Source organism: Pleurodeles waltl, chromosome 3_1 (assembly GCF_031143425.1).
Source record: "Pleurodeles waltl isolate 20211129_DDA chromosome 3_1, aPleWal1.hap1.20221129, whole genome shotgun sequence".
NCBI classification, from domain to species: domain Eukaryota; kingdom Metazoa; phylum Chordata; class Amphibia; order Caudata; family Salamandridae; genus Pleurodeles; species Pleurodeles waltl.
In genome coordinates this window covers 286630654-286655835 of record NC_090440.1, presented here as the reverse complement: position 1 = coordinate 286655835, position 25182 = coordinate 286630654, and the positions used below count along the sequence as shown (strand labels likewise).

Sequence of the window (25182 nt, the reverse complement as noted above, 5' to 3'; positions counted from 1 at the left end):
CCAGTACGTAGATCTGCGGAAAGGTGGCAAAATAAGGAAATTGCTATATTAGGGATTCAAACTGCAAGTATTCAAGCCCTACTACAGTAGTAGCCCTGGCATAATCAGAGGGGCTATTAACAGAGCTCTTACATAATGAGATTGCTGCCATAATTTGTTGCTGCACTACATGGCACCAAAGGGACAAGCAGATTTTTTTTACAGGACAAGTAGATTTAGGAAGCAACCTGTCCCATGGACAAGTAGATATTTTATTAAATTCCACACCCCTGTGTCCTATGGGAGGGGTGTGCCTTACAGTAGTGAAAAACGAAGGTGGGAGCTTGTAGTGGATCCTATCTAGTTTTATTGGTAATCAGGAGTTCGCTGAGCATTCTGGCATACAAGCCTGTGCCATGATGGCTGCTATGTTTATAGTTAGGAAGCTATTTTGATTTCACGTTATCAGTGTCACTCTATGAGGGTGTCACTATCAGCATCAAAGGCAAGTGATATACGTAGGTATTTACATCATGTCCCTTTCCCACTTACGTGTGATAGGAGCATAATGTACTTTGGAAAGAATTGTTTATATAGTTGCCGCCCCAAACATGCCTTTTTATCTGTTGCTTGGGAACATATCTGCCTCAGGGGTCCTACAAGATCTTTATAAATAAATACATGTCACGAAGAAAAGGTTATCAAAGGGATTCCTACCAGATTCTGTAAACGCTATCTATGCATGATGATGAGGATTTGATGCAGACCCAGCCTTCGTGTCCCCATGGAGTCTGATCTAGAGACCTCATTCCAAAGTAACAAGGGTTGGGGGTCGGGGTTGCTTCTCATGGGCATAGTACTGGCAGATTCGATTAATCACACATAGCTCTCTTTAGGTGAGAGATTAGGCTCTCCATGCTAGGGTTTTAGGAATATTTTACATTTCATGTTATTGCAAAATGGTGGGGGGGGGGGGGCTCTTTATATTCATGACTCTCGTTTTTACAGTTTTGCTTCTTGCATTGTTCATTATCCAAATCATTGCAGCTCATGCATTTTACAGTAGATTGCAGTCTTGTTAATAAAACCTATTAACAACTTTACTGCATCTCTTCCATTGCCTGAGCGTGACTGAGACTTGTTGCTCATGTGAGAAATGGGTAATCTCCGTTTAACCACTACTCCCCTGAGATAGCGAACTCTTTACTCCATGCGTAAAGACTGCCAGATATGACCTTTTATGGTTTGGGTTCTTGGTGAAGTACTGCTTGTGAGCCGGGAGGGTTGGGTAGACATTTGCAACTTGTAGAATTTGCCTAGTCATCTACAAACAAAAGTGCTGTCATCCCTAAATCAGCAGTCTTGCCTACAGCAAGACTCCAACTACGACATGGCACCACCAACTATGGTGTTTTGGCACTAATTTACAGATGCCCCGAGTATCTCTGTGTAAGGAAATGTCTCCTTGGCATGGTTACCCCCTAACCTTTTGCCTTTGCTGATGCTAAGTTATGATTTGAAAGTGTGCTGGGACCCTGCTAACCAGGCCCCAGCACCAGTGTTCTTTCCCTAAAACTGTATCTTTGTCTCCACAATTGGCACAACCCTGGCACCCAGATAAGTCCCTTGTAACTGGTACCCCTGGTACCAAGGGCCCTGATGCCAGGGAAGGTCTCTAAGGGCTGCAGCATGTCTTATGCCACACTAGGGACCCCTCACCCAGCACATGCACACTGCCTCACAGCTTGTGTGTGCTGGTGGGGAGCAAATGACTAGGTTGACATGGCACTCCCCTCAGAGTGCCATGCCAACCTCACACTGCCTGTGGCATAGGTAAGTCACCCCTCTAGCAGGCCTTACAGCCCTAAGGCAGGGTGCACAATACTACAGGTGAGGGCATATGTGCATGAGCAGTATGCCCCTACAGTGTCTAAGCAACACCTTAGACATTGTAAGTGCAGGGTAGTCATAAGAGTATACGGTCTGGGAGTTTGTCAAACATGAACTCCACAGTTCCATAATGGCTACACTGAAAACTGGGAAGTTTGGTATCAAACTTCTCAGCACTATAAATGCACACTGGTGCCAGTGTGCAATTTATTGTAAAATACACCCAGAGGGCATCTTAGAGATGCCCCCCGAAAACATACCCGACTTCTAGTGTAGGCTGACCAGTTCCTGCCAGCCTGCCACACACCAGACATGTTGCTGGCCACATGGGGAGAGTGCCTTTGTCACTCTGTGGCCAGGAACAAAGCCTGTACTGGGTGGCAGTGCTTCTCACCTCCCCCTGCAGGAACTGTAACACCTGGTGGTGAGCCTCAAAGGCTCACCCCTTTTGTTACAGCGCCCCAGGGAATCCCAGCTAGTGGAAATGTACTCAACTCCAGCCACCAAATACTAGGAAGAAACTGCAGTCTTTACTTGATTTCTTAAACTCTGGCAGAACTTACATTCCTGACAACGCACAATACATAACACCACTCTATGATCTAATTTGCCTGGATTTCTCAAGCAGACACTGGAGAGCTGAACACACACACATACGTAGAGGATTGCAACAAGACATGCTAGAAGCAAAGCACTTACACACCTGTGACAGCAAAACAAATTTGGTCATCAGAATAATTGCTGGTGTTATTGGGTTCACTTATGTCACCTTTAACGACGGTGACACAGTACCCATAGCATGTAAATCACATTTATTCCAATGCAGAACAAATTCTGACTGCAATACAGGTGGCTGTCATTAAGAAGAGGCCACTTGCCATGGAGAAACACATTACTGTCATTACCCTGGTGCCAGCCTTAGAGGCTGTCACAAAGCAAGCGTTTCTAACGCTAAAGCATTACATCCACGTTAGATTAAATGAGCACCCACCCTGACTGCCACTGATTGTGATTACATCTTTGACCTAAAAATTCAAATACAAGAATTTCTCCAATACGAACAGGAGTACTCCGCACCGCTTCATAGCTTGTAGCTTGACAAATACCATACTGTCATTTACACTGATGGTTCAGCACAACCAGATGTAGGTACTAAACATCAGTATTCAGCCGCTTGCACAGCAGTGAGCAGAGTGATGAAGGATGGTATATTGCACCCTCACAATACCTACTCGCAGACCCTGGGGGACTGCACAGCTCAGCTGGCTGATCTCAAAACCCTTATCCTTACGCTAGAACACATGGATTCAGGACAACTCACATTGATTGGCTGTGATTCGTATTACTGTGTCCAGTCCTACAATGATTATCTCATTCGTTGGTGGTTGAACAGGTTCAGAGTCTCAAAGGAGAAAACCATAAACCACAGAAATCTGCGGGGAGGGTGGCTAATCTTAAGGATAAGCTACTTAATGCTCATGTAGTCCATATATTGGGTCACCAACGTGTAGAAGTACATGTTATTGGCAACACTTTGGCTGATGAAGCAGCCAAATCCGCAGTAGCTACAGCTTCTGTTGCCGCAGTGATTCGTTCCAAGACGAGATTGGATAATGAAATTCTTGCTGCCATGGAAGTTTCAGCTGAAGGCAAGCCTCTCCCAAAAGAATACCCTACAAAATATTCATACCACATCAGTGCACAGAATGTTGCCTTTGCAACAGTTCCTGGGGTTGGAGTTCAAGTGATCACAAATAGAGACCAGAGATTAGATCTCATCAAAGTGGCACAGGCGGGTGGCGCATCTGCTCATGCTGGGGTAGCGGCCACAATATCAATATTACAGAAATGCTTCTGGTGGCCAGGTCTATACAAACAGACCAAGCAATATGTTGTTTGTTGTGACATTTGCTAACAAATAAAGGGCTCAAACATCAAACCCCACCCCAGACATCCCTCTTAGTGTCCAACAGGCCACTACAATGTGACTACCTGGACTATTGTGGTCCCTTAAAATCTGATGGTGCATACAAATACATTTTAGTCGCTGTAGATTCTTGTTCTAGATTCGTGTGGGTACGACCACAGCGATCGGCTGACGCTCAATCCGTTATAAAAGACTTGCTGATCTTTATTGGTACATATGCGGTTGCAGCATTCCATTCGGTTCGGGACCCTGCCTTTGCCTGTACTGCATTCAGGGACACAATGAGGATGATGGGTGTTGAATTACATTACTCCTCACCCTACCATCCCAAGAGTAATTTGGTTGTGGAGAGGAGGAATCGAGATCTACAGCAGTCGTCAACAGCTAAAGTATTAGGTTCAAGAAGCAGTTGGCTTTATCACCTATACGGGGTCCAGAGAGCACTTAATAATCTGCCAAGACAGTCCTTGGGAGGACTCATTACTTATGAGATCCTCTTTGGGATACCTATTATTGTCACAGATCTAGATGGCCCTGGTTTGGTGGCAGCAAATACACCTTTTGACATAAATGAATGTCTCATTGACTTACAGCAGGAAAGTCAGCATTTTCGTGATGATAATTCATCTGCCAGTGCTGCCACTTTAGGAATAAGGGATTAACCAACAACTTCATCTGAATTCCTAAAGTTGGGGTTCTGGTTCATGAGAAGATTGCTGTGAAGAAGGAATTCGGCCCATCCTACAGAGCACCAGTCCCAGTCCTGGGAATGCAAAGCACCTGAACAATCATCTTACCACCACCGCCAGGCTCTAAAGCCCCTTATCATTCCCCCATGTTCCCATGCACACATTCTCTGCTATTTTTAATCTGAAATTCACACTTTCAGAGATCGTTTTTGTTTTTTTTATCTTTAAACGTGTCTAACATACCAGAAGGTTTCAAGTGCTTGTTTGTGATTTACAGGAGCACGTATTTGTCTTTCAACAAAAGTCTATTGAAAAGTGCATTGTTGATGAATAAGAAAGTTCACGCAGGCTTCTCCATAGCCAAGTGAGTTTACTCCATTTCGGATTACTCTCATGTTCGTGCCTCCCTCCTTTAGAAAAATGTTTTTATTTTTTTATTTTTTTACAGAGCCCTGTTGATGTATCTATTTTTTCCAGACACATCGATTGCCTAGAAGCTGCAGATGAGTGATGTTATAATGTACACAGCACTGTAGGTTGCAAAGACAAACCAACAGATATGAGCTGAAGGTGTGTGGATACTTTGCAACCCAGTTCAATTATGTTCAAGTTTATTGTTATTGTTAACAGTATTGATTGTTTTGGATTTGTGTTTTTTTTCATGTAGCGTCTGCCACTTCTGTGTCCTGAGGAGAACCAGAAAGTAAAAGTGGAGTTTGAAATGTGTTAGAGTTTTAAACCAGAGAGTGCTGCAAAGGACACTGTGGGCATGCAGGGGATTTGGCAGTAAAAGATGCAATATGTCATATCTCTGTTCAGCACTTTCTAATATCATTGACTGGCACCCTCTGGTCTTTACTCATTTGATAGGGGCATCTAACCTCTATGGAATCTACATTAGCCCCACATGGGTGTTGAATCTCAGAGCTAGGACACACCATTATGTTCTACACTATTCATTGGTTCATTGTTAATTGTCAAAGGGTTGTGGCATGTTGTATGTTCACTGGGTGTTTCCAAAAACAAAATGTTAATATAATTACATATTTTGTTACTTGCTCTTCTGTACCACTACATTTTTGGGAAATGTGTATTAACAAAGAATGTACTATGTATTTAATAAATGGTGACCATATCCATTGATGGGGTGTTAACATATACAAATGTCTGATTCCATAAGTAAGGTCAGTACTAGCATTGTTTTCATGATTTGACATTGTACAGTATCCCAGCCTTGCTGACATTAAAAGAGCCCATCCCTTTTCTTTTGGTCACTTTTAGAAAGTGGGTATTTTCTCACTTAACCAGTCTGTGCCTTTGCCTGTCTGCTGAATACAAGGTCAGGATAACAGTTGGGCTCCTTGTGCATTCACTCTAGACAGTCACACAAAGGGAGCCGAGTTGTGCCCTGTATATCCTGATGGCCCATCACCAGGCTGATCGGTCTTCCTGAGCTAGAGTAGTGCAAGGAGCCAAAACTTGCACCTGAATAGGGCTATGTCTGCCCTCACACAAAGCAGTCTCCAACCCCCTGAAGTGTCTCTGGGACCAGAGTAGGGAAAGGCAGGGTCTTGTTCACTACAAAGGCTTCTATTTGAAGTCTGCCTACTTCAAAGACAGAAATGGGTATAAGGACTGGGCCTACGACACCACATAGTTAGAACACTTCTGGACCGAGGAAGAGCTGGATGATGTAGGAGGAACTGCCACTCTGCCTGTTGCTTTGATGTGCTGGTCTGCGGCTTGCTGCTTCTGTCCTGCGAGTGAAAGGACAGGACTTTGCTCTTTACTTCCTGCTGCCAAAGGTTCTCCAAGGGCTTGGAGGGAGCATGCCTCCCTTTAAGAAGTCTCAGGGACATCAGACTTTTTCTGCCAGCACCTAGGCTCTCTTGTTGAGAGTCCTGACTTGCCAAGTGGTGCCAAATCAAGTTCCTGGGCCCTTGGGAGTGAGTTCTGGTGCAACCAAGAAGAAAGCAAGCACTTCCACTTCAGAGCAACTTTGGAACCGGTGCCACTGTCCAACTAGTGCTGCTGCCTGCAGCAGAGCTGTGGTAACCGCCAAGTGCAACGACCACGACAGACGTTGCAGGCCCGCCGCCACCATATCACCTCAGAAGTCTCGCCACAGTGTGAGTCCCAAGTGCCCTGTCACTTAACATCCGTGACACCAGACTGCTGCAGCACCTGTTGCCCCATGGTGTGATCGCGACACCATGAAGTCAAGGTGTAGGAAGTTGGCTCTGTATATACTATTTCAAAGTAAGAAATAGTGTGCACAGAGTCCAAGGGTACCCCTTAGAGGTAAGATAGTGGCAAAAGTAGATAATTCTAATGCTCTATTTTGTGGTAGTGTGGTCGAGCAGTAGGCTTATCAGAGGGTAGTGTTAAGCATTTGTTGTACACACACAGGCAATAAATGAGGAACACACACTCAAAAGACTTACTCCAGGCCAATAGGTTTTTATATTGAAAAATATATTTTCTTTGTTTATTTTAGGAACCACAGGTTCAAGATTTACAGTTAATACTTTATATGTAAGGTACTTCACTTAGATACTTTAGGAACTTTGAATGAAAGCAATATCACATACAGTCTTTGTAAAAAATGGCAATAAGCTATTTTCAAAGTGGACACAGTGCAAAAATCAACAGTTCCTGGGGGAGGTAAGTAAAGGTTAAATTAGGAGGTAAGTAAAACACTTACAATTCTCAGTCCTGGGGCATAGGCAGCCCGCCGTTGGGGGTTCAAGGCAACCCCAAAGTTACCACACCAGCAGCTCAGGGCCGGTCAGGTGCAGAGGTCAAAGAGGAGCCCAAAACACATAGGCGCCTATGGAGAACAAGGGTGCCCCAGTTCCTGTCTGCCAGCAGGTAACTACCTGCGTCCTAGGGGGGAGGACACAAATAGGCACACAAAACACACCCTCAGCGGCACAGGGGCGGCAGGGTGCAGTGTGCAAAGCAGGCGTCGGGTTTTGTATAGGTTTCAATGGTGGGACCTGGGGGTCACTCTAGCGGTGCAGGAAGGCACAGGGGGGGCTTCTCGGGACAGCCACCACTTGGGCTAGGCAGAGGGTCGTCTGGGGATCACTCCTGCATTGAATTTTGGTTCCTTCAAGTCCTGGGGGCTTAGGGTGCAGTGTTGGTTCCAGGCGCCGGGTCCCTTGTTACAGGCAGTCGCGGTCAGGGGGAGCCTCTGGATTCTCTTTGCAGGCGTCGCTGTGGGGGCTCAGGGGGGTCGTCTCTGGTTACTCACGGGCTCGCAGTCGCCGGGGAGTCCTCCCGGAGGTGTTTGTTTCCCGCAGGTCGAGCCGGGGGCGTCGGGTGCAGAGAAGTCCTTGGAAGTTGCTTCTTTGTTGCAAAGAAGTAGCTGGTTTTGAACAGGGCCGCTGTTCACTGGAGTTTCTTGGTCCTGTAGGCCAGGGCAGTCCTCTGAGGCTTCAGAGGTTGCTGGTACCTGTCGGATGCGTCGCTGGAGCAGGTTTTCGAAGTTGGAGACAGGCCAGTAGGGCTGAGGCCAAATCAGTTATCCTCTTCCTCCTTCTCTGCAGGCTTGTAGGTCAGCAGTCCTTCTTTCTTCAGGTTGCAGGAATCTGATTTCCTGGGATCTGGGGAGCCCCTAAATACTGAATTTAGGGGTGTGTTTAGGTCCTGGAGGGAAGTAGCCAATGGCTACTGTCCTAGAGAGTGGCTACACCCTCTTTGTGCCTCCTCCCTGTGGGGAGGGGGGCACATCCTTAATCCTATTGGGGGAACCCTCCAAACTCAAGATGGAGGATTTCTCAAGGCAGGGGTCACATCAGCTCAGGACACCTTAGGGGCTGTCCTGACTGATGGGTGGTGACTCCTTGTTTTTCTCGTTATCTCCTCCAGCCTTGCCGACAAAGGTGGGGGCAGTGGCCGGAGGGGCGGGCATCTCCACTAGCTGGGATGCCCTGGGGCGCTGTAACGAAAGGGGTGAGCTTTTGAGGCTTACCGCCAGGTGTTACAGTTCCTGCAGGGGGAGGTGAGAAGCACCTCCACCCAGTACAGGCTTTGTTCCTGGCCACAGAGTGACAAAGGCACTCTCCCCATGTGGCCAGCAACATGTCTGGTGTGTGGCAGGCTGGCAGAAGCTGGTCGGCCTACACTAGATGTCGGGTAGGTATTCACAGGGCATCTCTAAAGATGCCCTCTGGGTGTATGTTACAATAAATTGCACACTGGCATCAGTGTGCATTTGTTGTGCTGAGAACTTTGATACCGAACTTCCCAGTTTTCAGTGTAGCCATTATGGAACTGTGGAGTTCGTGTTTGACAAACTCCCAGACCATATACTCTTATGACTACCCTGCACTTACAATGTCTAAGGTTTTGTTTAGACACTGTAGGGGCACAGTGCTCAAGCACATATGCCCTCACCTGTGGTATAGTGCACCCTGCCTTAGGGCTGTAAGGCCTGCTAGAGGGGTGACGTACCTATGCCACAGGCAGTGTGAGGTTGGCATGGCACTCTGAGGGAAGTGCCATGTCAACTTAGTCATTTTCTCCCCACCAGCACACACAAGCTGTGAGGCAGGGAGCATGTGCTGAGTGAGGGGTCCCCATGGTGGCATAAGACATGCTGCAGCCCTTAGAGACCTTCCCTGGCATCAGGGCCCTTGGTACCAGGGGTACCAGTTACAAGGGGGTTATCTGAGTGGCAGGGTTGTGCCAATTGTGGAGACAAAGGTACAGTTTAGGGAAAGAACACTGGTGCTGGGGCCTGGTTAGCAGGGTCCCAGCACACTTTCAAATCATAACTTAGCATCAGCAAAGGCAAACAATTAGGGGGTAACCATGTCAAGGAGGCATTTCCTTACACAACGCCTCGCATCTTGACCTGCTGGATTCATTGACCCCCAACCGGCCGAAGGAACCCACGACGCCTCCCCTCCCGGGTAGCCAAAAGGAACCGACACCGCACCGGCTCAAGCAACGCTTCACCTCCAGGACTTCATACAACGAGGTTGCCTCATAGTTTTCCAAAGTACTGTACCTGGGGTCCGTGTGACTCTATGACTGGTCTGCAATCCCTCACGAGTGGTGTTGGACTGTTGGGAATGACTCCATCAGGATGACGTGAATGCCCCAGTTGTAACTATTGTGTTTCTAAGCTCTATATTAAGATTTAATCTTTGAAAATATGTGTCTTTACTTGTGGATGTTGGATTTTGGTTGTTTTATTCTTGTTTCACTCAGATAAATATTGGCTATTTTTCTAAACTGGTGTGGAGTACCTTTGTGGTGGTTTCCCTGTGTTACTGAGTGTACGAGTACAAACACTTTAAACATTGCCTCTGAGATAAGCCGACTGCTAGTGCCAAGCTACCAAGGGGGTGAACATGGGTTATCTTAGCTGTGTGACTCTCTTACCCTGATTAGAGGGAGGATCCCTACTTAGTCAGGGTGCAAATCACTGCCAACTAGAGACCTCATTTCTAATATCCCTTCTAACAAACGGGGTAAAGTAAAAAAAAAAATCCTTGAAAATTGACAAACTTTTAAATGTATCTTATCTGGCTCAGCGCTCTACACAGCATGCAAGAGCTCCTCTCTTTGCCTGGTTTGAGGAATACTCAGCAGCTTTTGACAGAGTGGATCGCAGCCATTTATGGTGCAAGTTAACCAGCTGGGGCATCTAGCAGAAAATTGCTTAATGCAATAGTTTCATAATATTCAGAGATTTGGGTATGGGTTAAGCTAGGGGTTGGCAAGAATGTAACTGCCCAAATACCAACCAAACAAGGATGTGCCTTGACACTGCTCCTATCCAGTCTCAACAGTGCAAGTCAAGGGCGTGCATAACCAAAAGTCAATTTCTTTCCTCTAAGGCTTGGTATACAAACAATCCAAATCAGTATGCAGATGACTTAGTCATACTTGACTATATTGGAATGCTATGTTCCTTGGATACGCTACACAAATATAACTCTTTCAATAAGTTGAAAGTGAAGTAAAAAAATAAATACTAAGGTGATAGTATTTGGAAAATTAAACAACAAGCTAAGCCAGCACTGGTACACAGGCTATCTAAAGATAGAGCACTACCCAATGCATGTGGATTTGGGAGTACGGCTGGCTGGTATGGGTACACCAACAATTCATCTGAACAACATAACGGGACAAATCAGCAAGCTGATATTTGCTTAGTGCAAAGCTCACCTCGCAGCTGTATAGTCCATCTGTCAGAACAATATTTAGAGTAACTAAAGCAAAGCTAATTCAAACAGTTACTAATGGTCACCTTGCCTTTCCCTCAAAACTAGCACAGCTATTCGACAAACTACAATGAATTACATATAGGGGCATTTTTCGCCTACCACAACACATCTCATAAGAACAGATTCGATTAGAGTTTGGTCTCCTCAGACAGACCCTGGAATGCGAATCATCTTGTAATAAATATCATCAGAAAGTTTTAAACGCGTAATCAGACTCACTGAAGTCAGTCATACAAGAAATTTATAATCAAGAGAACAACCCATGGTAGAACTATCTGCACACTGCCATTAAAGACCTAAAACTAGCCCGCAATCATTATTCTGCCACAATCTAAGCAGTGTTCCCGAAAAACTGAATCACAACCTGTAGAAGTACCTTGGCACTTTGTGTGACCACCTATGACACAACAGAACTTGCATGGTTTATTACATTTATAAATACAGTTAGCAATAAAATGAAAGTTTTGCAGATCTGATGAAGGCAAATGTACCAGGATGGTGGTAATAATAATAGTAACGTACAATATTTTAACTGATTAATTATATTTGCCATTTTTAGATATAATCTTTCTTTTACTGTGTTCTACGTAGCTATTGTAACAATTTAATCAACGTTTATTTACTTAAAATTCCCAACGTTAGATGAAATGATGAACAGATAATTGTGTTAAAGTGTACAAGCCATAATACAAGAGTAAAGCAAATTATTTTGAAACATTGGATCATTCTCAGATCGAACCAGAATTCATTCATATGTTTGCATCCAGACCAGTGGTTCTTAACCTATGGCCTGGGAACCCATGGGTGCCCATAGAGCCTTTTCAGAAGGTCGGTGACTGCTTAGAACATTAAATAATATTAACAGATTATTGTGTATATAAATGAAGAAGCAAAACAAAGTTGAAATGTTTAAAACATCCTGTTAATGAGAAGGAATTTCAAGTTGTGGGCTAAAAATTAAGTTAGTGTCCCAACACAGAGTTGTGGGAGCAGTGCAAGTGCATCAAACAGAATGTGGTATGGACGAATAGTGGCCTAAATTCAATTTAGAAAAGCTCTAACCTTCTCATTAAAATGTAAAAAAAATGTTATATATATATATATATCTCATTTTGTGAATTAAACAACATTTCATCATATATGCATTTGTTTGATAAGTGCTTGTTTCTGTGCTTTTTATGTATTTTATGGCATTTCAATCATCGAAAATGCTTATACTGTGGTCCTCCCTTCCAGTAATGACTCACATTTCAATAATGATTCAATGGGAGTTCCAGTAATCATTAAGGAGGGGTCCATAGAAGTCAAAAAGGTTAAAAACCATAAATCTAGACCGTTCCATACAAGAGATCAAGAAATGGGATGGAAGGGTTGTGCACAAAAATAAAAAAACAGATATATAATAGGTGAAAACCCCTGCCACTGGCACACATCTTTATTGTGATAAAACAGGGCTGACTGCAGAGGCCCCTTAACTTTTTGCCCGAATTTTTCACTTTTAGCTGGTGTTTTCCTAACTCTGATGGTGCCCTGGGTACTGCTAACCAGTCTCAGGGCTTATATTCTGTATAAAATAAGTGTGCACATTAGGCTAATTATATTTGGCTATGTCAACCTATCTATAAGTCCCTAGTATATGGTAAGGCATGTAGGTTTAGGGTACCCAGCATAGGTAGTGCCCCCATAGTTGCACTGCTGAGGTGCTCAGTGTCATTTTAAAGGCAGGCCTGCCTTGCTGGCCGCTTTCAAATTAAAGTTATATGCAAATTCGACTTTGGAATTAAAAGTAGTTCCAAAGTCTTAAACAACCTTATTTTTACATATAAGTCACCCCTAAGGTGTGCCCTATGTGCCCCAAGGGTTGGGTGCCTTTTAACTATAAGCAGGGACCTTATAAAAATAGTTTTATAAGCCCAGGTAAGGTAAAGTAGCCAAATTAGTTTTTCTCTCACTGCATTGAAAGGCCTCCATAGGCTAAAATGGGGAGACTTTTTTAGTTAACAAAGTCCCCTTAAGTGTCAGATACCTTGACTCTGGTATCAAATTCACTGCTATAATAAATCCTACAATTGGTGGATTTACTATAACTAGTTCAGGTAAAGAGTTTTAAAACTCTACCTGAAAGTTGCCATATTCAATTCTGTTGTGCCCTTCTCTGATTGGCCAGCCTCTGGCTGCATTGATGTGCTGTGAAGTGGCCTGGGCTGAACACAAGGATGTGCCTGGGGGAGGAGATCTGCCTCAGCAGATGGTTAAACAGGATAGGGGAGGGGGGAAAAGCAGCCAAACTGGTCTTCAAAGGCAGGGAAGGACATTTGGGGCAGCCCAGCGCCTCCCTCACACCCAGCAACCCCAGACAATTAGGTGCCCTCTTGATTAGATTAGGATAGGGCAGGAGAGGGGTGTGTTTAGGATTTTTTCCACATCTAACCTCCAAAAGTCACTTTCAGCCATGTTGTATTTTTGAGGAACGTTGCTCCCTGGGATTGATTTTTGCCACACTTCTCAGGAAGTGGTCATCAAAGGAGGAAGGAGCCTGCTTGTGATTGGATACCAAGGACCCCCCCTGCTTTCCACCCAGGAGCAAGGATAAATATTGCAGAGCTGCACCCACACCTCAGATTCCTACAAGGAAGAACCTCAGAAGAAGAAGGATTGCCGTGCTGGACCCCTGACCTGCACCTGGACACTGCATTCTAAAGGACTGCACCAACTGCACACTTGGACTTCACGACAATACAGACTTTGCCATTCTTCTACTGCTTCAAGAAGGGACTCCCTGTTTGCTACAGGTACAAAGGAGCTGCCCAGAGTCCTCTGCATCAAGTTCTGCAAGCAGAGCCCAGCTGACCAGCGTCCAGTGGCCATTTGAGGATTCTAACAAGGTGTATTCTGCGAATTGTAGTCCCAACTCCCAAGGAGCAACTCAGAGCTTCTGGAACCTTGGATCAGGTTGTGGACACCTCAAGGACCAAAAAAGGACCTCTGGACAAAGATTCAAAAGTTTGGAGACGATTAGAGCAACTCCATAAGTTGAAGAGGTGCATTGTGGGAGTTGTAGTCCCAGAACCCAAGAGGCAAACCAGAGCCTCAGAACGCTTGGCTGGTGCTGTGGACCACTTTCCTGAATCGAGAAACACTTCTGAAAGTAAGTGTAACAGTGTTACCTCACGGATGGCCTGAATTCTGGGCTTTGTCCATTTCCAGTGTGACCCTTTTTTTTTTTTTTTAAACGTTTGAGAACTAGTTGCTTCTATGCGCTAAAAAACATTAATTCTTTAAAAATTCAAATCTCCAGTTCCCCTTATCCGATTTTAATCATTTTGGTGTCATTTTACAGATAAACATATAATCTATTTTTATAAATTGGTGTTGGAGTTTTATTGTGTTATGTGTTTTACTTATTCACTGTTTTGTGATTTTTAAATGCTTTACACACTTGTCTCCTAAGTTAAGTCTTGTTGCTCATTGCCAAGCTACCAAGGGTTGAGCTGGGTTTAATTTATTGAGACCTAACCGGACCTAAGTGGGGGTTAGTGGCCTATTGCTATGTGTAGGTATGAACCTGCCATTACCAATAATCCACTTTCCAACATTTATCATGACTTTGGATATTACAAAGCTGTCATACTGGACATCACAGTAACACATCACATGCAGGAACCAAGACAGAGTCAATGGTAATTACACTTGTGACACTGAATTGTGTACATCTTTTAAAATATCACTGAGGCAAAAATTACATTGGTAAGACTGAACAAAAATTAAGATTAGGCTTTATGAAAATAAATGCAAAATTAAAATCAAAAGGGATAAACAAAAATAAACAGTAGCCAGACATTTCCACGAACAAGGGTACAATATCTGATAAACGACATGGCAAGTTTTGAAGCAGATTACAAATATAATAAGAAAATATAACTAGAAGTATCACCTTCAGAGACAAAACTTTTCAAAGAAACACCTTAGCAGTTTATAACTGGTGGGGCTGAAAGAAGTACTGAAAAAGCATGTTACTTTTGACTTGTTAGCACGTTGCAGTATTTTTGTAGCTTATCTGCTTTACACTTAAAATGACAACATCTGGTTTAATCATCTATTTCAGTTTGGTAAACAGCATGCATTCCAGTGTTCTACACTTCCTCCATGGCGCATTTTTACACTCTCTCAAACACTGCGGATTCATCAAGGGACATCTGACTTCATGCATGATCTAGTAGCAGCACATACTATGTTCAAAGGCATGGATTTTCATTGCAGGACATCAAAGTATGACTGAATGTGTTTCCCAGTAAGCAGTCTCGTTGAACGTTGCCAACATAAAAATGCATGTTTTTTAAAGGCTTACTTACTACAAAATTATTTTGCCTTGACATCTTTTTACCAGAATAATAACTTTCCTGTACAATAATCGGCGATTTATAATTCCTGTATGGTGCAAACTCACCACCACTTTGAGTCACATGATTTATCCAGCCTCTGTGTAAAAGTGAAAGATAGGTGGGGCACTTTGAAGAACTGCTAAAACAGACCATACAGTAGTCTCTGCCACACATACAGCCAGCTGTCAAGGACTTGCCAATCCACTGACAACATTCCTGCACAGGCACTGAAAGCAGACATACTCCACTTCATATTTGAAAGGATCAGGGAAAAGGAAAAGGTGTGATCAGGCTGGGAGGAGGGATCTCATCAAAATCCCCAAGAAGAGTGACCTGAGTAACTGCAAATTACAGAGGGATAACTCTTCTATCAATCCCAGGCAAAATGTTCCACAGAATCATCCTGAACAGAATTAAGGAACAAGTCAACGCTCAGTTGCGACACCACCAAGCTGGTTTCCTAGATGGATCCCTCAGAGACCAGATTGCAACACTGTGCATCGTCATGGAGCCGTCAATGGAATAGAAATCCCCCCTCTATGTCAACTTAATTGACTAAGAGACAGCATTCAACAGTGTGGACAGAGAGACTCTTTAGAAACTCCTCCATGACTAAGGTATGCCAGATAAGCTCATAAGACTCATCAGGAATGACCTGCAAGATCGTCCATGGAGGACAACTCACAGAAGCCTTCGAAGTGAGGACCGGAGTCCGCCAGAGTTGTTTGCTTTCGCCTTCTCTCTTCACACTGGCAATAGACTGGATCATGAAGACATCCACAGCAAGGAGAAGTAATGGGATCTAGTTGACCCTCCCATGCCCATCTGCAGATGCAAGAGAAGACCAACAATGTGGCAGCCACATCAGCACAACGTGGCCTCAATATCCACAGGGGAAAAACCAGATACTGAAGGCTAACATGGCCAGCCCAACTGCAGACGCACTTGCAGGCGATGCACTGGAAGAGGTTGAGACCTTCACCTACCTAGGCAGTGTCATAGGCAAGCAGGGCCACATAAAGGCAGACGTCAAGACAAGAATCAGCAAAGCAAGGGCTGCCTTCATTCAGGTAAAGAAGATCTGGAGCTCCAAGGACCTAACACTGCAAACCAAGATCACGCTTTGTAACACCAATGTAAAATTGATCCTCCTGTATGGAGAAGAAACCTGGAGGGCAACAGTGACTACCACCAATAAAGTCCAAACCTTCATTGTTAGAACTGGCACCCTTAGAGTGGTCTTACCCCAGACATTTTGCCTTTCACCTCCTATTTTGCTGTATCTTGTTGTTGGCCTTAGGACTCTGAGCACTTTACCACTGCTAAACTGTGCTAAAGTGCACATGCTTCTCCCCTTAAATTGCGGTGTATCCACAATTGGCATATTTAATTTACTTGTATGTCCCTTGTAAAGTGGTATACCATATGCTCAGGATCAATAAATTAATTGCTACTACGGGCCAGCAGCACAGATTGTGCCACGCACTCAGTAGCCCTGTAAACATGCAGAAGGCCTGCCACTGCAGGGTCTGTGTGTGCAGGTTCACTGCTACTTCGCCTTGGCATTTAAAACATCTTGACTAGTCTTAAACTTCCCTTTTATTACTTATAAGCAAGCCCTAAGGTAGGCCCAGGGTGTCATGCAAGTAAAAAGCAGGACATGTAATCTAAGCTTTTACGTGTCACAGTAATAAAAAACTCCCAAAGTCGTTTTCCATTACTGCTCCTCTCCTAGGCCAGCATTGGGAATTCCTCAAAATACATTTAGGCTGTAATTCCTGATCAGAAAGGAGTAGCTGTATTGTGTTTCATAACATTAGAATAGTAATGATAAATCCTCTTTTATGGTAAAGTTGGATTAATTATCACTATTTTAACAATGCCACTTTTAGAATATGGGCATGGCTTTGTTCTCACTGCTCTGAGCCTGACAGCCTGTCCCCAGTATGCGTCTGGTCTGGACAAGGTACAGCTACATTTGTGCATTCCCTCCAGAAACCCACAACACTCATCTGCATTCATCTACATACTGATGGGTCTTGCTGGGGAGGGAAGATGGGAATGGCTAACACTTACACTTCAAAGGATACTGCCCTGAGCCCACACAAAGGGCATATTACCCGCAACTGATAGTCTGGAGCCAGTACTGGGTTGAAAGGGGGACCTGAGCACTTCAGAGTGATCCTTTGAAGTCATCCCCCACATCAAACGCACTTTTGGTATAAATACTGGGTCTCTGACCCCCTGAAATCAGTACACTACTGCACCTGAAATGAACTCTCCTGGAGTAAAGGCTGCTGTGCTGGAGGACTGCCACTCTGCTGTGACTGACTGTTCTGAGGAGCTGCTTCCCTGATTTGACCTACTAACCTCTGCCCTATAACAGAACTACGGACTAAACCCAGAGAGACTTCAAGGGCTTGCTCCCTGTTCTCCCCGAGGTCTCAGGGTCATAAAAGACCTTGTTATCTGCAATGCTACTAAAAGCGGCCAATCTGCAGAGACAAGCACTCCGCTTTTGGGAAGCGTGCCGGATTGTCAGCTGGTGTTGCTGATGGGTGAATGATATAATCAACTCCACTTAACCACTCTCCCTGAACCGCTACAAAGGCCAGTGCGCCGGAGAATCAGTGTTCCTGTGAGAGCCTAAGTGCCGGGTGGAGGCACCACCTTCCTGCTGTGCATGAGACTGCTGTATTAAGGAGAACTCTTTGGCCCAGCCCAGTAAACAACATAGTAGCCAGGACGACAGCTGTGCTGCTTGTCAACCGCTGGCTTGAGGAGCCAGAGTGGGGCACCAGCTCCCCCTGCATTAAAGCGGACTTCATCTATTTTCCAAGGTAGTGAGTGGGGTGAAGGCCCGCAGGAAGACTGATCCCGGCTAGCGCCTCCCTTACATGGGGCTCTATTTAGCTAACTAACTCGGTCTAACAACCAGCCTCACACGCAAAACAGCAGCAACTGGTTTTTACTACTGTGGAAGAAATGATAACTGGAACCAAACCTTTAATGATTTTCTAAAGCACTGCTTTTGCATCTGTTAATTTAAAACTGATATCTCATGATCTACTGATTGGATTTTTGTTGTTTTGGTCTCATTTTATTCAGATAAAGATCTCCTGTTTTTCTAAACCAGCGTGGAGTCTTTTTGTGGTGTTTTCATTGTGTTAATGTGTGAGTGTGTTGCACAAATACTATACACATTGCTTCTTAAGTTAAGACTGCCTTCTCTGTGCCAAGCTACCAGGAGCTGAGCACAGGTTAATTTAGTTATGTATCTAACTTACCCTGATTAGAATGGTGGTTCCTGCTTGTACAGACCACATACCCTGATAACAAGGAACGCCATTTCTAACATTCATCAACACCTGCCTAAGGAAAATCCTGTAAATTTGCTGGCCAAACACCATCAACAACGACCTGTGGCAGCAGACTTTCCAAGACCCTGCGCACCAAAAAAATCTTGAAAAGATGCTGGGGCTGGATAGGTTACACCCTCCACAAGCCAGCATCAAACACCACCAGGCAAGCCCTCACCTGGAACCCTCAAGGAAAAAGGAAATGAGGAAATCCAAGAAACACCTGGCATTGAGGGCTCAAGGCTGACTGCAAGGGGATGGTCTACACCTGAAGTAAGACTGAAAGAAAAGGACAGGACAGATGGCTGAAGAGTCCTGGTTTGATGACCTATACCCTTAGATGGGTATTATGCATAAGTAAGTGTTAAGAAGTGGATAAGCCTCTGATGTCACAAGACATTCTGGGAGACAGGAGTCGCTGTTGCAAGATATTGAAGTATGATCAAATAGGTTTCCCAGTAAGCGTCCACACTGCACTCTCTACAACCAGCGATATCAGGTGTTTCACTGACTAACTTTGCTGACACTCAAAGATACATGTATAACTGCTGGAGACTGCACTATAACAGCTACCATCCAGAGATTCAGAGACTCACAACAAGTGACAAAACCTTTTTATTTTACTATCACCATTGAAGACATAATATTGCAACTTCTTCTATTATGATTTTGCTTGATTTAAGTATTCATTTATAAGTCATATTTTCTGGCACTAGCTACATTCTCTCTCCTATGTGTGAATAAATCAAAAAGATGTTTTAGTGACTTTTTGCCATTTTTCTGTATGGCATAAATCCCAAGGGTGTTTTATATTTGTTTTTTGATGTGAGCTTTCACTGCACATGTAATATCAGCCCCCTGACTAAGGGCCTTGTGTCCTGAAATGAACTTGGGACTGTTTAAAAACAATTGATTAAGATCACATTGAAAAATAAGGAATGTACAAAACAAAATAAATGCATATAAGAAAAGCTTGCAACAAAGTTTGCAAAAGATTTTTCTGCAAGTGGCAGATGTTGGAGTAGCCGCAAAGCAACATTAGAGGTGCATGTGGTGTCATTCCAGTGTTATCTAGGATGCACATATTACAAGTTTCTAATGTGTGACAGCTGACTCCTAGCTCAGAAAGGTAGACAACCAAAAACCCAAAAGCCAGTATTTTCCAAACATCAGTTCATCTTACATGGGTGCATTTTTGGCCCTTTTTTGGTCCATACCAGAAGGTGTGGTCACAAATTGCGGGAGGTTCAGTCCCATACCCAGCTAGTCTCTGAGAGGCAACTGTGAAGTTCTAAAACATCAAACAGAATGGTCCTTAGCGAAGTATCATAAAGAAGCGTTTTCACATACGAAAGGCATGCTCCTAGCAGACTCCACTGTAGCGTATTTTGATCTTGGATGAAAAAGAGAGGAAGCTTCTGCCAGTCAAGCTTTAATCGCTGCCAAACATGGATACTCCTGAGTAAAACGCAAAGCCATTGCTATTATTCAAAGGAGATAACAATTAAACATATCCATCTATACATGTCATTTCTAGGCAATAATGGACCACAACCCACAGGTGTCACTGTTTCATTGCCTGTCTTCCCATATCAGGAACCAAATCCCAACTCAAGAGTACTAGTTCACAGTGGATTAACATCTCAGGGCTGTCAATCCTGCTGATTATTAAATCATGAAAGATTTGTCTGGTAACCCTAGCAGAAAAGAAAAGATTGAATAAAAACTGAAGGGAATTTAGAGAGGGCCTTTGGACAATGCCCTTCCGAAAGTCTTCAGCTATAGGATGGGACTCCCCAAATAGTTGTCTCTGTGCGTAGAAAGAATAGTTGTTATTTTCTGTTCAAAGCTGAAAGCAGTGCAAGAGATAAAGAAGTTCATAATTGAGAATAACTTAACAACTTGGGGATGAGAGGTTCTCCCATCATAATGCCCTGATTCCTCACTCGGTACATGATACAACGGACGCATATTGGACATCAACTAGTTGAAAAAAACAAAGTATGAATCCAAGTGAAACTAGGGTTCTAGGGATAGACATTCTAGTGGAAGTAGAGAGAGCCTGATTCCTCGTGTGTCTGACGAATGGACAGGGACAGCAAGCCGCTGGTTTGATTACAAATTAAGTGTGCAAAAACATCTGTGAGAGTATTCATGAAGATTTCTGCAGCATCATAATGGGCAGACACTAGCTGATCGTGGTGAAGGGGCTTTCAAGATGCCCATAGTGGAGAAGACTGCCACCACTTCGAATGAAGTGGAAAGACCTAATTAGAAAGGTTGCTAGCAGCTCCTCAAGAAAGGAGAAAGGTGTCTTTTTCCAACAGCAAGAGTTTCAAACTTAATAGGAAACTCTCAGCAGTCAGTATAAAAGAGCCAGTACCAGGTGACACCAGGTGTGTGGTGAAATCAAGTAATTTATGACAACCCTAAAGCATGTCATCTGAATAGTGAGAGAAGACATGGTCTTTGAGCTTACCATCTTCTGATTTTTATGGAAATATGAGTCCATATTATGGAACGCTACCAGGTGCGCCCATTCTGACACCTTAATTGCAAACCACTGGTCTGCACCATCCCGAGGAATCCTTACAGTACCCTCTTTCTCTGAGGGGTGGAGGTTAAAAAGAAAGGTGGAATGCGACAATAACAATGTGAGCCATTCGGAAATACAAATGAGCATTCTACAGCCGTGAGAAATCAACATATGTATGAATGAATGAATGAGTAGATTTCTAAAGTGTGCAGCTACAAGTGTCCAGGTGCTGAAGCAGACTGCCAAAAGGAACGTATCAACCACCCTACAGCTTGAACAAATGTGTTCTCAGGTGTTTTCTAAATAAGTTATTCTCTGGGATGTATCTAAGTGGAAGAGGGAGCTCATTACAGTACTTGGCTGACAGAACTGAGCAGAAAGAACCACTCCACTTCTTCTGTTTAGTGTAGAGAATGTGTAGCAGCCAGGGAGACTGTGAGCGTGGCGGTCTTTTATGACAGTATTCCACAAATCTTTTGGACAGGTATTTCGAACCAGTAGAAGACGGAATGTGCCACTGTCAGGGCTTTAACAATAATTCCTTGTTTGACTGTTAGCCAGTACAATTGGTTACAGTAGTGGGAGATCGAGGCATGTTTGGGAAGTTTAAACAAAAGGCAAATAGCTGTTTTCTGTACCATTTGCAGTTTATGAATTAGGTAGGCAGGGACCCCAACATATAAAATGTTAGCGTAATCCAGTCTTGAGAGGATTAATGCCTAGACTACTGTTTTCTGGTCTTCCCAGGGGCAGGAGGTTACGAAATGTTCTCAACATCCTCAGTATCCAACATGAGATTATAACCATTGCTGAGGTCTGGTATTTTCAGGATAGATGAATGTATACGTGCATCCCTAAATTATTGACCACTTCTGGGTGTGGGGGCAGGGGGAAGGTAAAATGCAACTAGTTGGCCAGGCCCCTAACCAACCAGGCAAGGGGTTGGCACCAAACAAACAGGACTTCAGTTTTCTCTAAGTTACACTGTAGAGAATTGGCTCTAAGCCATCACATCACTACTACCATGCAACCTGCAAACATTGACTTGGCTTCCAATTTACCATTGTCATAACTCAGCAAAGCGTGGGTGTCATCTGCATAGGATACCACCTGGATATTGAATGAGTCAATCAGGCATGCCAGCGGTATCATGTAAATATTAAAAAGTGTGGGGCTCAGGGCCAAGCCCTGAGGAACTTCGCACTTGAGAATTTTTGCCTCAAAAAAAAAAACGGCTTAAGCTAAACTGCCTGTTCTCTATGGTCCAAAAAGGAGCCCAGTCATGCTAGGGCCATCTCCTCCACACCAATAGAGACAAGGTGATGTAACAGAATCATATTTGAGATTGCGTCAAACACTGTGGAGAGGTCTAATAGAATTAGGGTGGTGTTATGGCCAGCGTCTAGCGTAAGTTTGATGGAGTCTGATATTTCCATAAGTGAAGTCTCAGTGCTGTGGTAAGCACTAAATCCTGATTGTGAGGAGTGGAGATGATTTAAAGTATCGAAGTATATCGATAGTTGGGTGTTATGATCTTGTTGATAATCTTAGTGATCCTGGGAGCAAAGAGATTTAACTGAAATTAGAGAGAGTTTCTGGGTCCGCGTTTGTTTTTTACCAAAGGGGGGGTGGTGTGACATGCGCCCTTTTCCAAGAAACATGGACTATCCCTGATCGCAGAGAGGTAGAGAAGAGATTGTGTTAGGTTGGGCCTAATCTATCCCCTATTAGCCTCACAACATAAGAGGGGAAAAGAATCCAGGCAGGAGACAGATTTATATTAGTCAAAGAAGCTTTCCAGTTCTTCTACAGTGGGAGAGACAAAATTGTGTACATGAGGAAAAGCATTCATCTCAAGGTGGGTGCAGTGTCAATGGAGTCCATAAAATTAAACACAATTTAAAAAATGTATCTTATGTTATTGTTTGCGACGTCAATTTTGTTAGAATAGAAAGTGTGTTGTGGAAATTTCAGATTATTGTGGGAACAACATTTTGAATACAGTTTAAATCACGACCTCTATGTGAATAAAAATGAAACATGATAGCTACAATTACAACTACCATAAAATCACCTGCATTTCCTCATTTAAGAGAACACAGTGGAGGTGGATCTACCAAACTGTGCTTGAAAGAATACGATTGAATGAATAGTGTAAAATCTGTGTAATTGCAATGTTAATATGTCAAAGTATTTGTTTACCATATTCCACTAGTCTTGGGCCAGCACGTTGAGTACTTGGATTTCTTCCTAACAGTACATTTTATGCTATGTTCTCAGAATCAGAATTTAAAGTATATAAGACATTGCTTGACAGGTGGAATAATACACTTGAACCAGGTGCAACACTTTGTCTAATCAAGTCAAGTCAAGTCAGCGTTTCATTTAGGGGGTCACGTGTCCTTCTTATTGGCACAAACATGGTGGTCATCTATTAAGAAAGAATGCATCTGGATTACTGATTAAACATCTTTATTGGGGGATTTCATTAAGTTTTTGTTTTTTAGAACTGCCAGTAATATCCATGTCTTTAGAGGCAAACGACATTGAATATAGTTCTGTAAAATGCTCGCATCATTTGGCCTTCGTAGTAAAGTATCACTTCATATGCCGAAAACTGGTCCTCTTAACTCTCACCTTCTCTTGAAATTTTGCACTCACTCCAAGGCCGACAAGTGTCAAAAAGACTCACAATTCGGACCTCCTTAACTAGGGTCCATCATATTGCTCCAGAAATATTTTTATACGTACAAGACCCGTTTTGTAATGCACACTGTATGTTTTTCTACCGCATTAAAATAACAAAAATACAATAAAAAAAATAAAAAACACGAACACACACACACAACACGATCACTGAACCACCATCAGAGTTTTCAGAGATTACCATTCTACCACATACCACTGATTCCAACGATGCGTTTTTGGTTATGTGTAAAGTTGGCTGGACGGCTACCTACCGTAACTTCCTCTAAAGAGGAATGACCCTGGTGCTTACAGTCCAGCAGATTGGCGACTTATTACCTGCCTCCTGGGAAATTCAAGTACACTCGTAGTGCACCAACCAGAACCAACCTCTAACTAACAACGATCCCCTAGATTTCCAACAAATGTAATGAAAACGTGTAGTATGAAGCCTAGGGAGTAAATAGAAATACGCGCTGCCACTACTCCCTCGCCTGCAATATATCATCCGAGCGCCCCTTGAAAAGCTCATCAGCGCACGGAAGGCGCTCGTTGCTACTCACCATCATGGTTGCACAGTATCAATGGCCCGAAGACCCTCTCCACAAAAGGAGCACTTTACTTGTACACAGAAACCTTGAGCCTCCCTGCGCTCGCAGATTAGCGCCCACAGTCAGCCCTGTCCGTTGTTTGCCACGTTGTCTTAGTAACCAAGTCTCCATGTTACATTCTGGCGCACTTTCAACATTTGTCTAATGGTCGTTGCTATTGGCGCACAATCTCGGTGGTAAGTCGAGCAAACCTTGCATTGACCCTTTACGCATCTGTGACGGCCATCTTAAAACGTCGTACTGCCGAGATCTCACCCGAAAATGCATTTTCACTATTGAAGTTTTCAAGATAGTGCTTTTCTTTTTTAGAAAGAGGTCGGGTCTATGGTTAAAGAAGCATTTAAATTCATGATATCCTAATGCCGTTAAAGTTGTGTAGCTGAAGGCTTACTTGACAAATTTCTTCGTTTTTTTGTATTATAAATTGGCGAAACAGCAATTCCAACATGGCAATCAATAAAATCCTAGAGCTGTAAATAATAGTATTCCGATTATTTGAGTTATAAACTAGAGTGCGATATATGTTGTGCTGACATACCAAGGACATGCGTGCCAATAGACGCGACGCAGGCGGGATACTTCCGATTTTTGGAGCCACAAATGCCCTTATTTGAGTTGTCTCCCGCAAAAAATGCCTCTACTTCCAAGTCAAAGGGGGAAATCCACCCCCCATTCCCTCCGCCCGATTTTTTCCCCAAAATCTTCCACTTTCCTGTTCTAAAATATTACATAGGTGCCAAGTTTCCCAAGTTCATGTACAGGTTTTTTTTTCTTTGAATTCTGGGACTTGTAGTCTTCTTTTATAGTAGAATAAACAAGACTACAAGTCCCAGAATTCAAAGAAAAATCCTGGACTGGAGCAGCACATCACACAGGGACCAA

At 43.6% G+C, this 25182-nt stretch overlaps 1 protein-coding gene across 1 annotated transcript in view; it reads right to left on the bottom strand.

Annotated features, from left to right (window-relative positions):
• Positions 1 to 24416, bottom strand: part of MNS1 (meiosis specific nuclear structural 1) — a 133982-nt gene extending 109566 nt beyond the window's left edge. Inside the window, exon 1 of the mRNA XM_069222419.1 lies at positions 24253 to 24416. Within this exon, the coding sequence (XP_069078520.1) occupies positions 24253 to 24258 (6 nt within the window). The 5' untranslated portion in view covers positions 24259 to 24416. The remainder of the gene's footprint in view (positions 1 to 24252) is intronic.
• Positions 24417 to 25182: the final 766 nt, after the last annotated feature.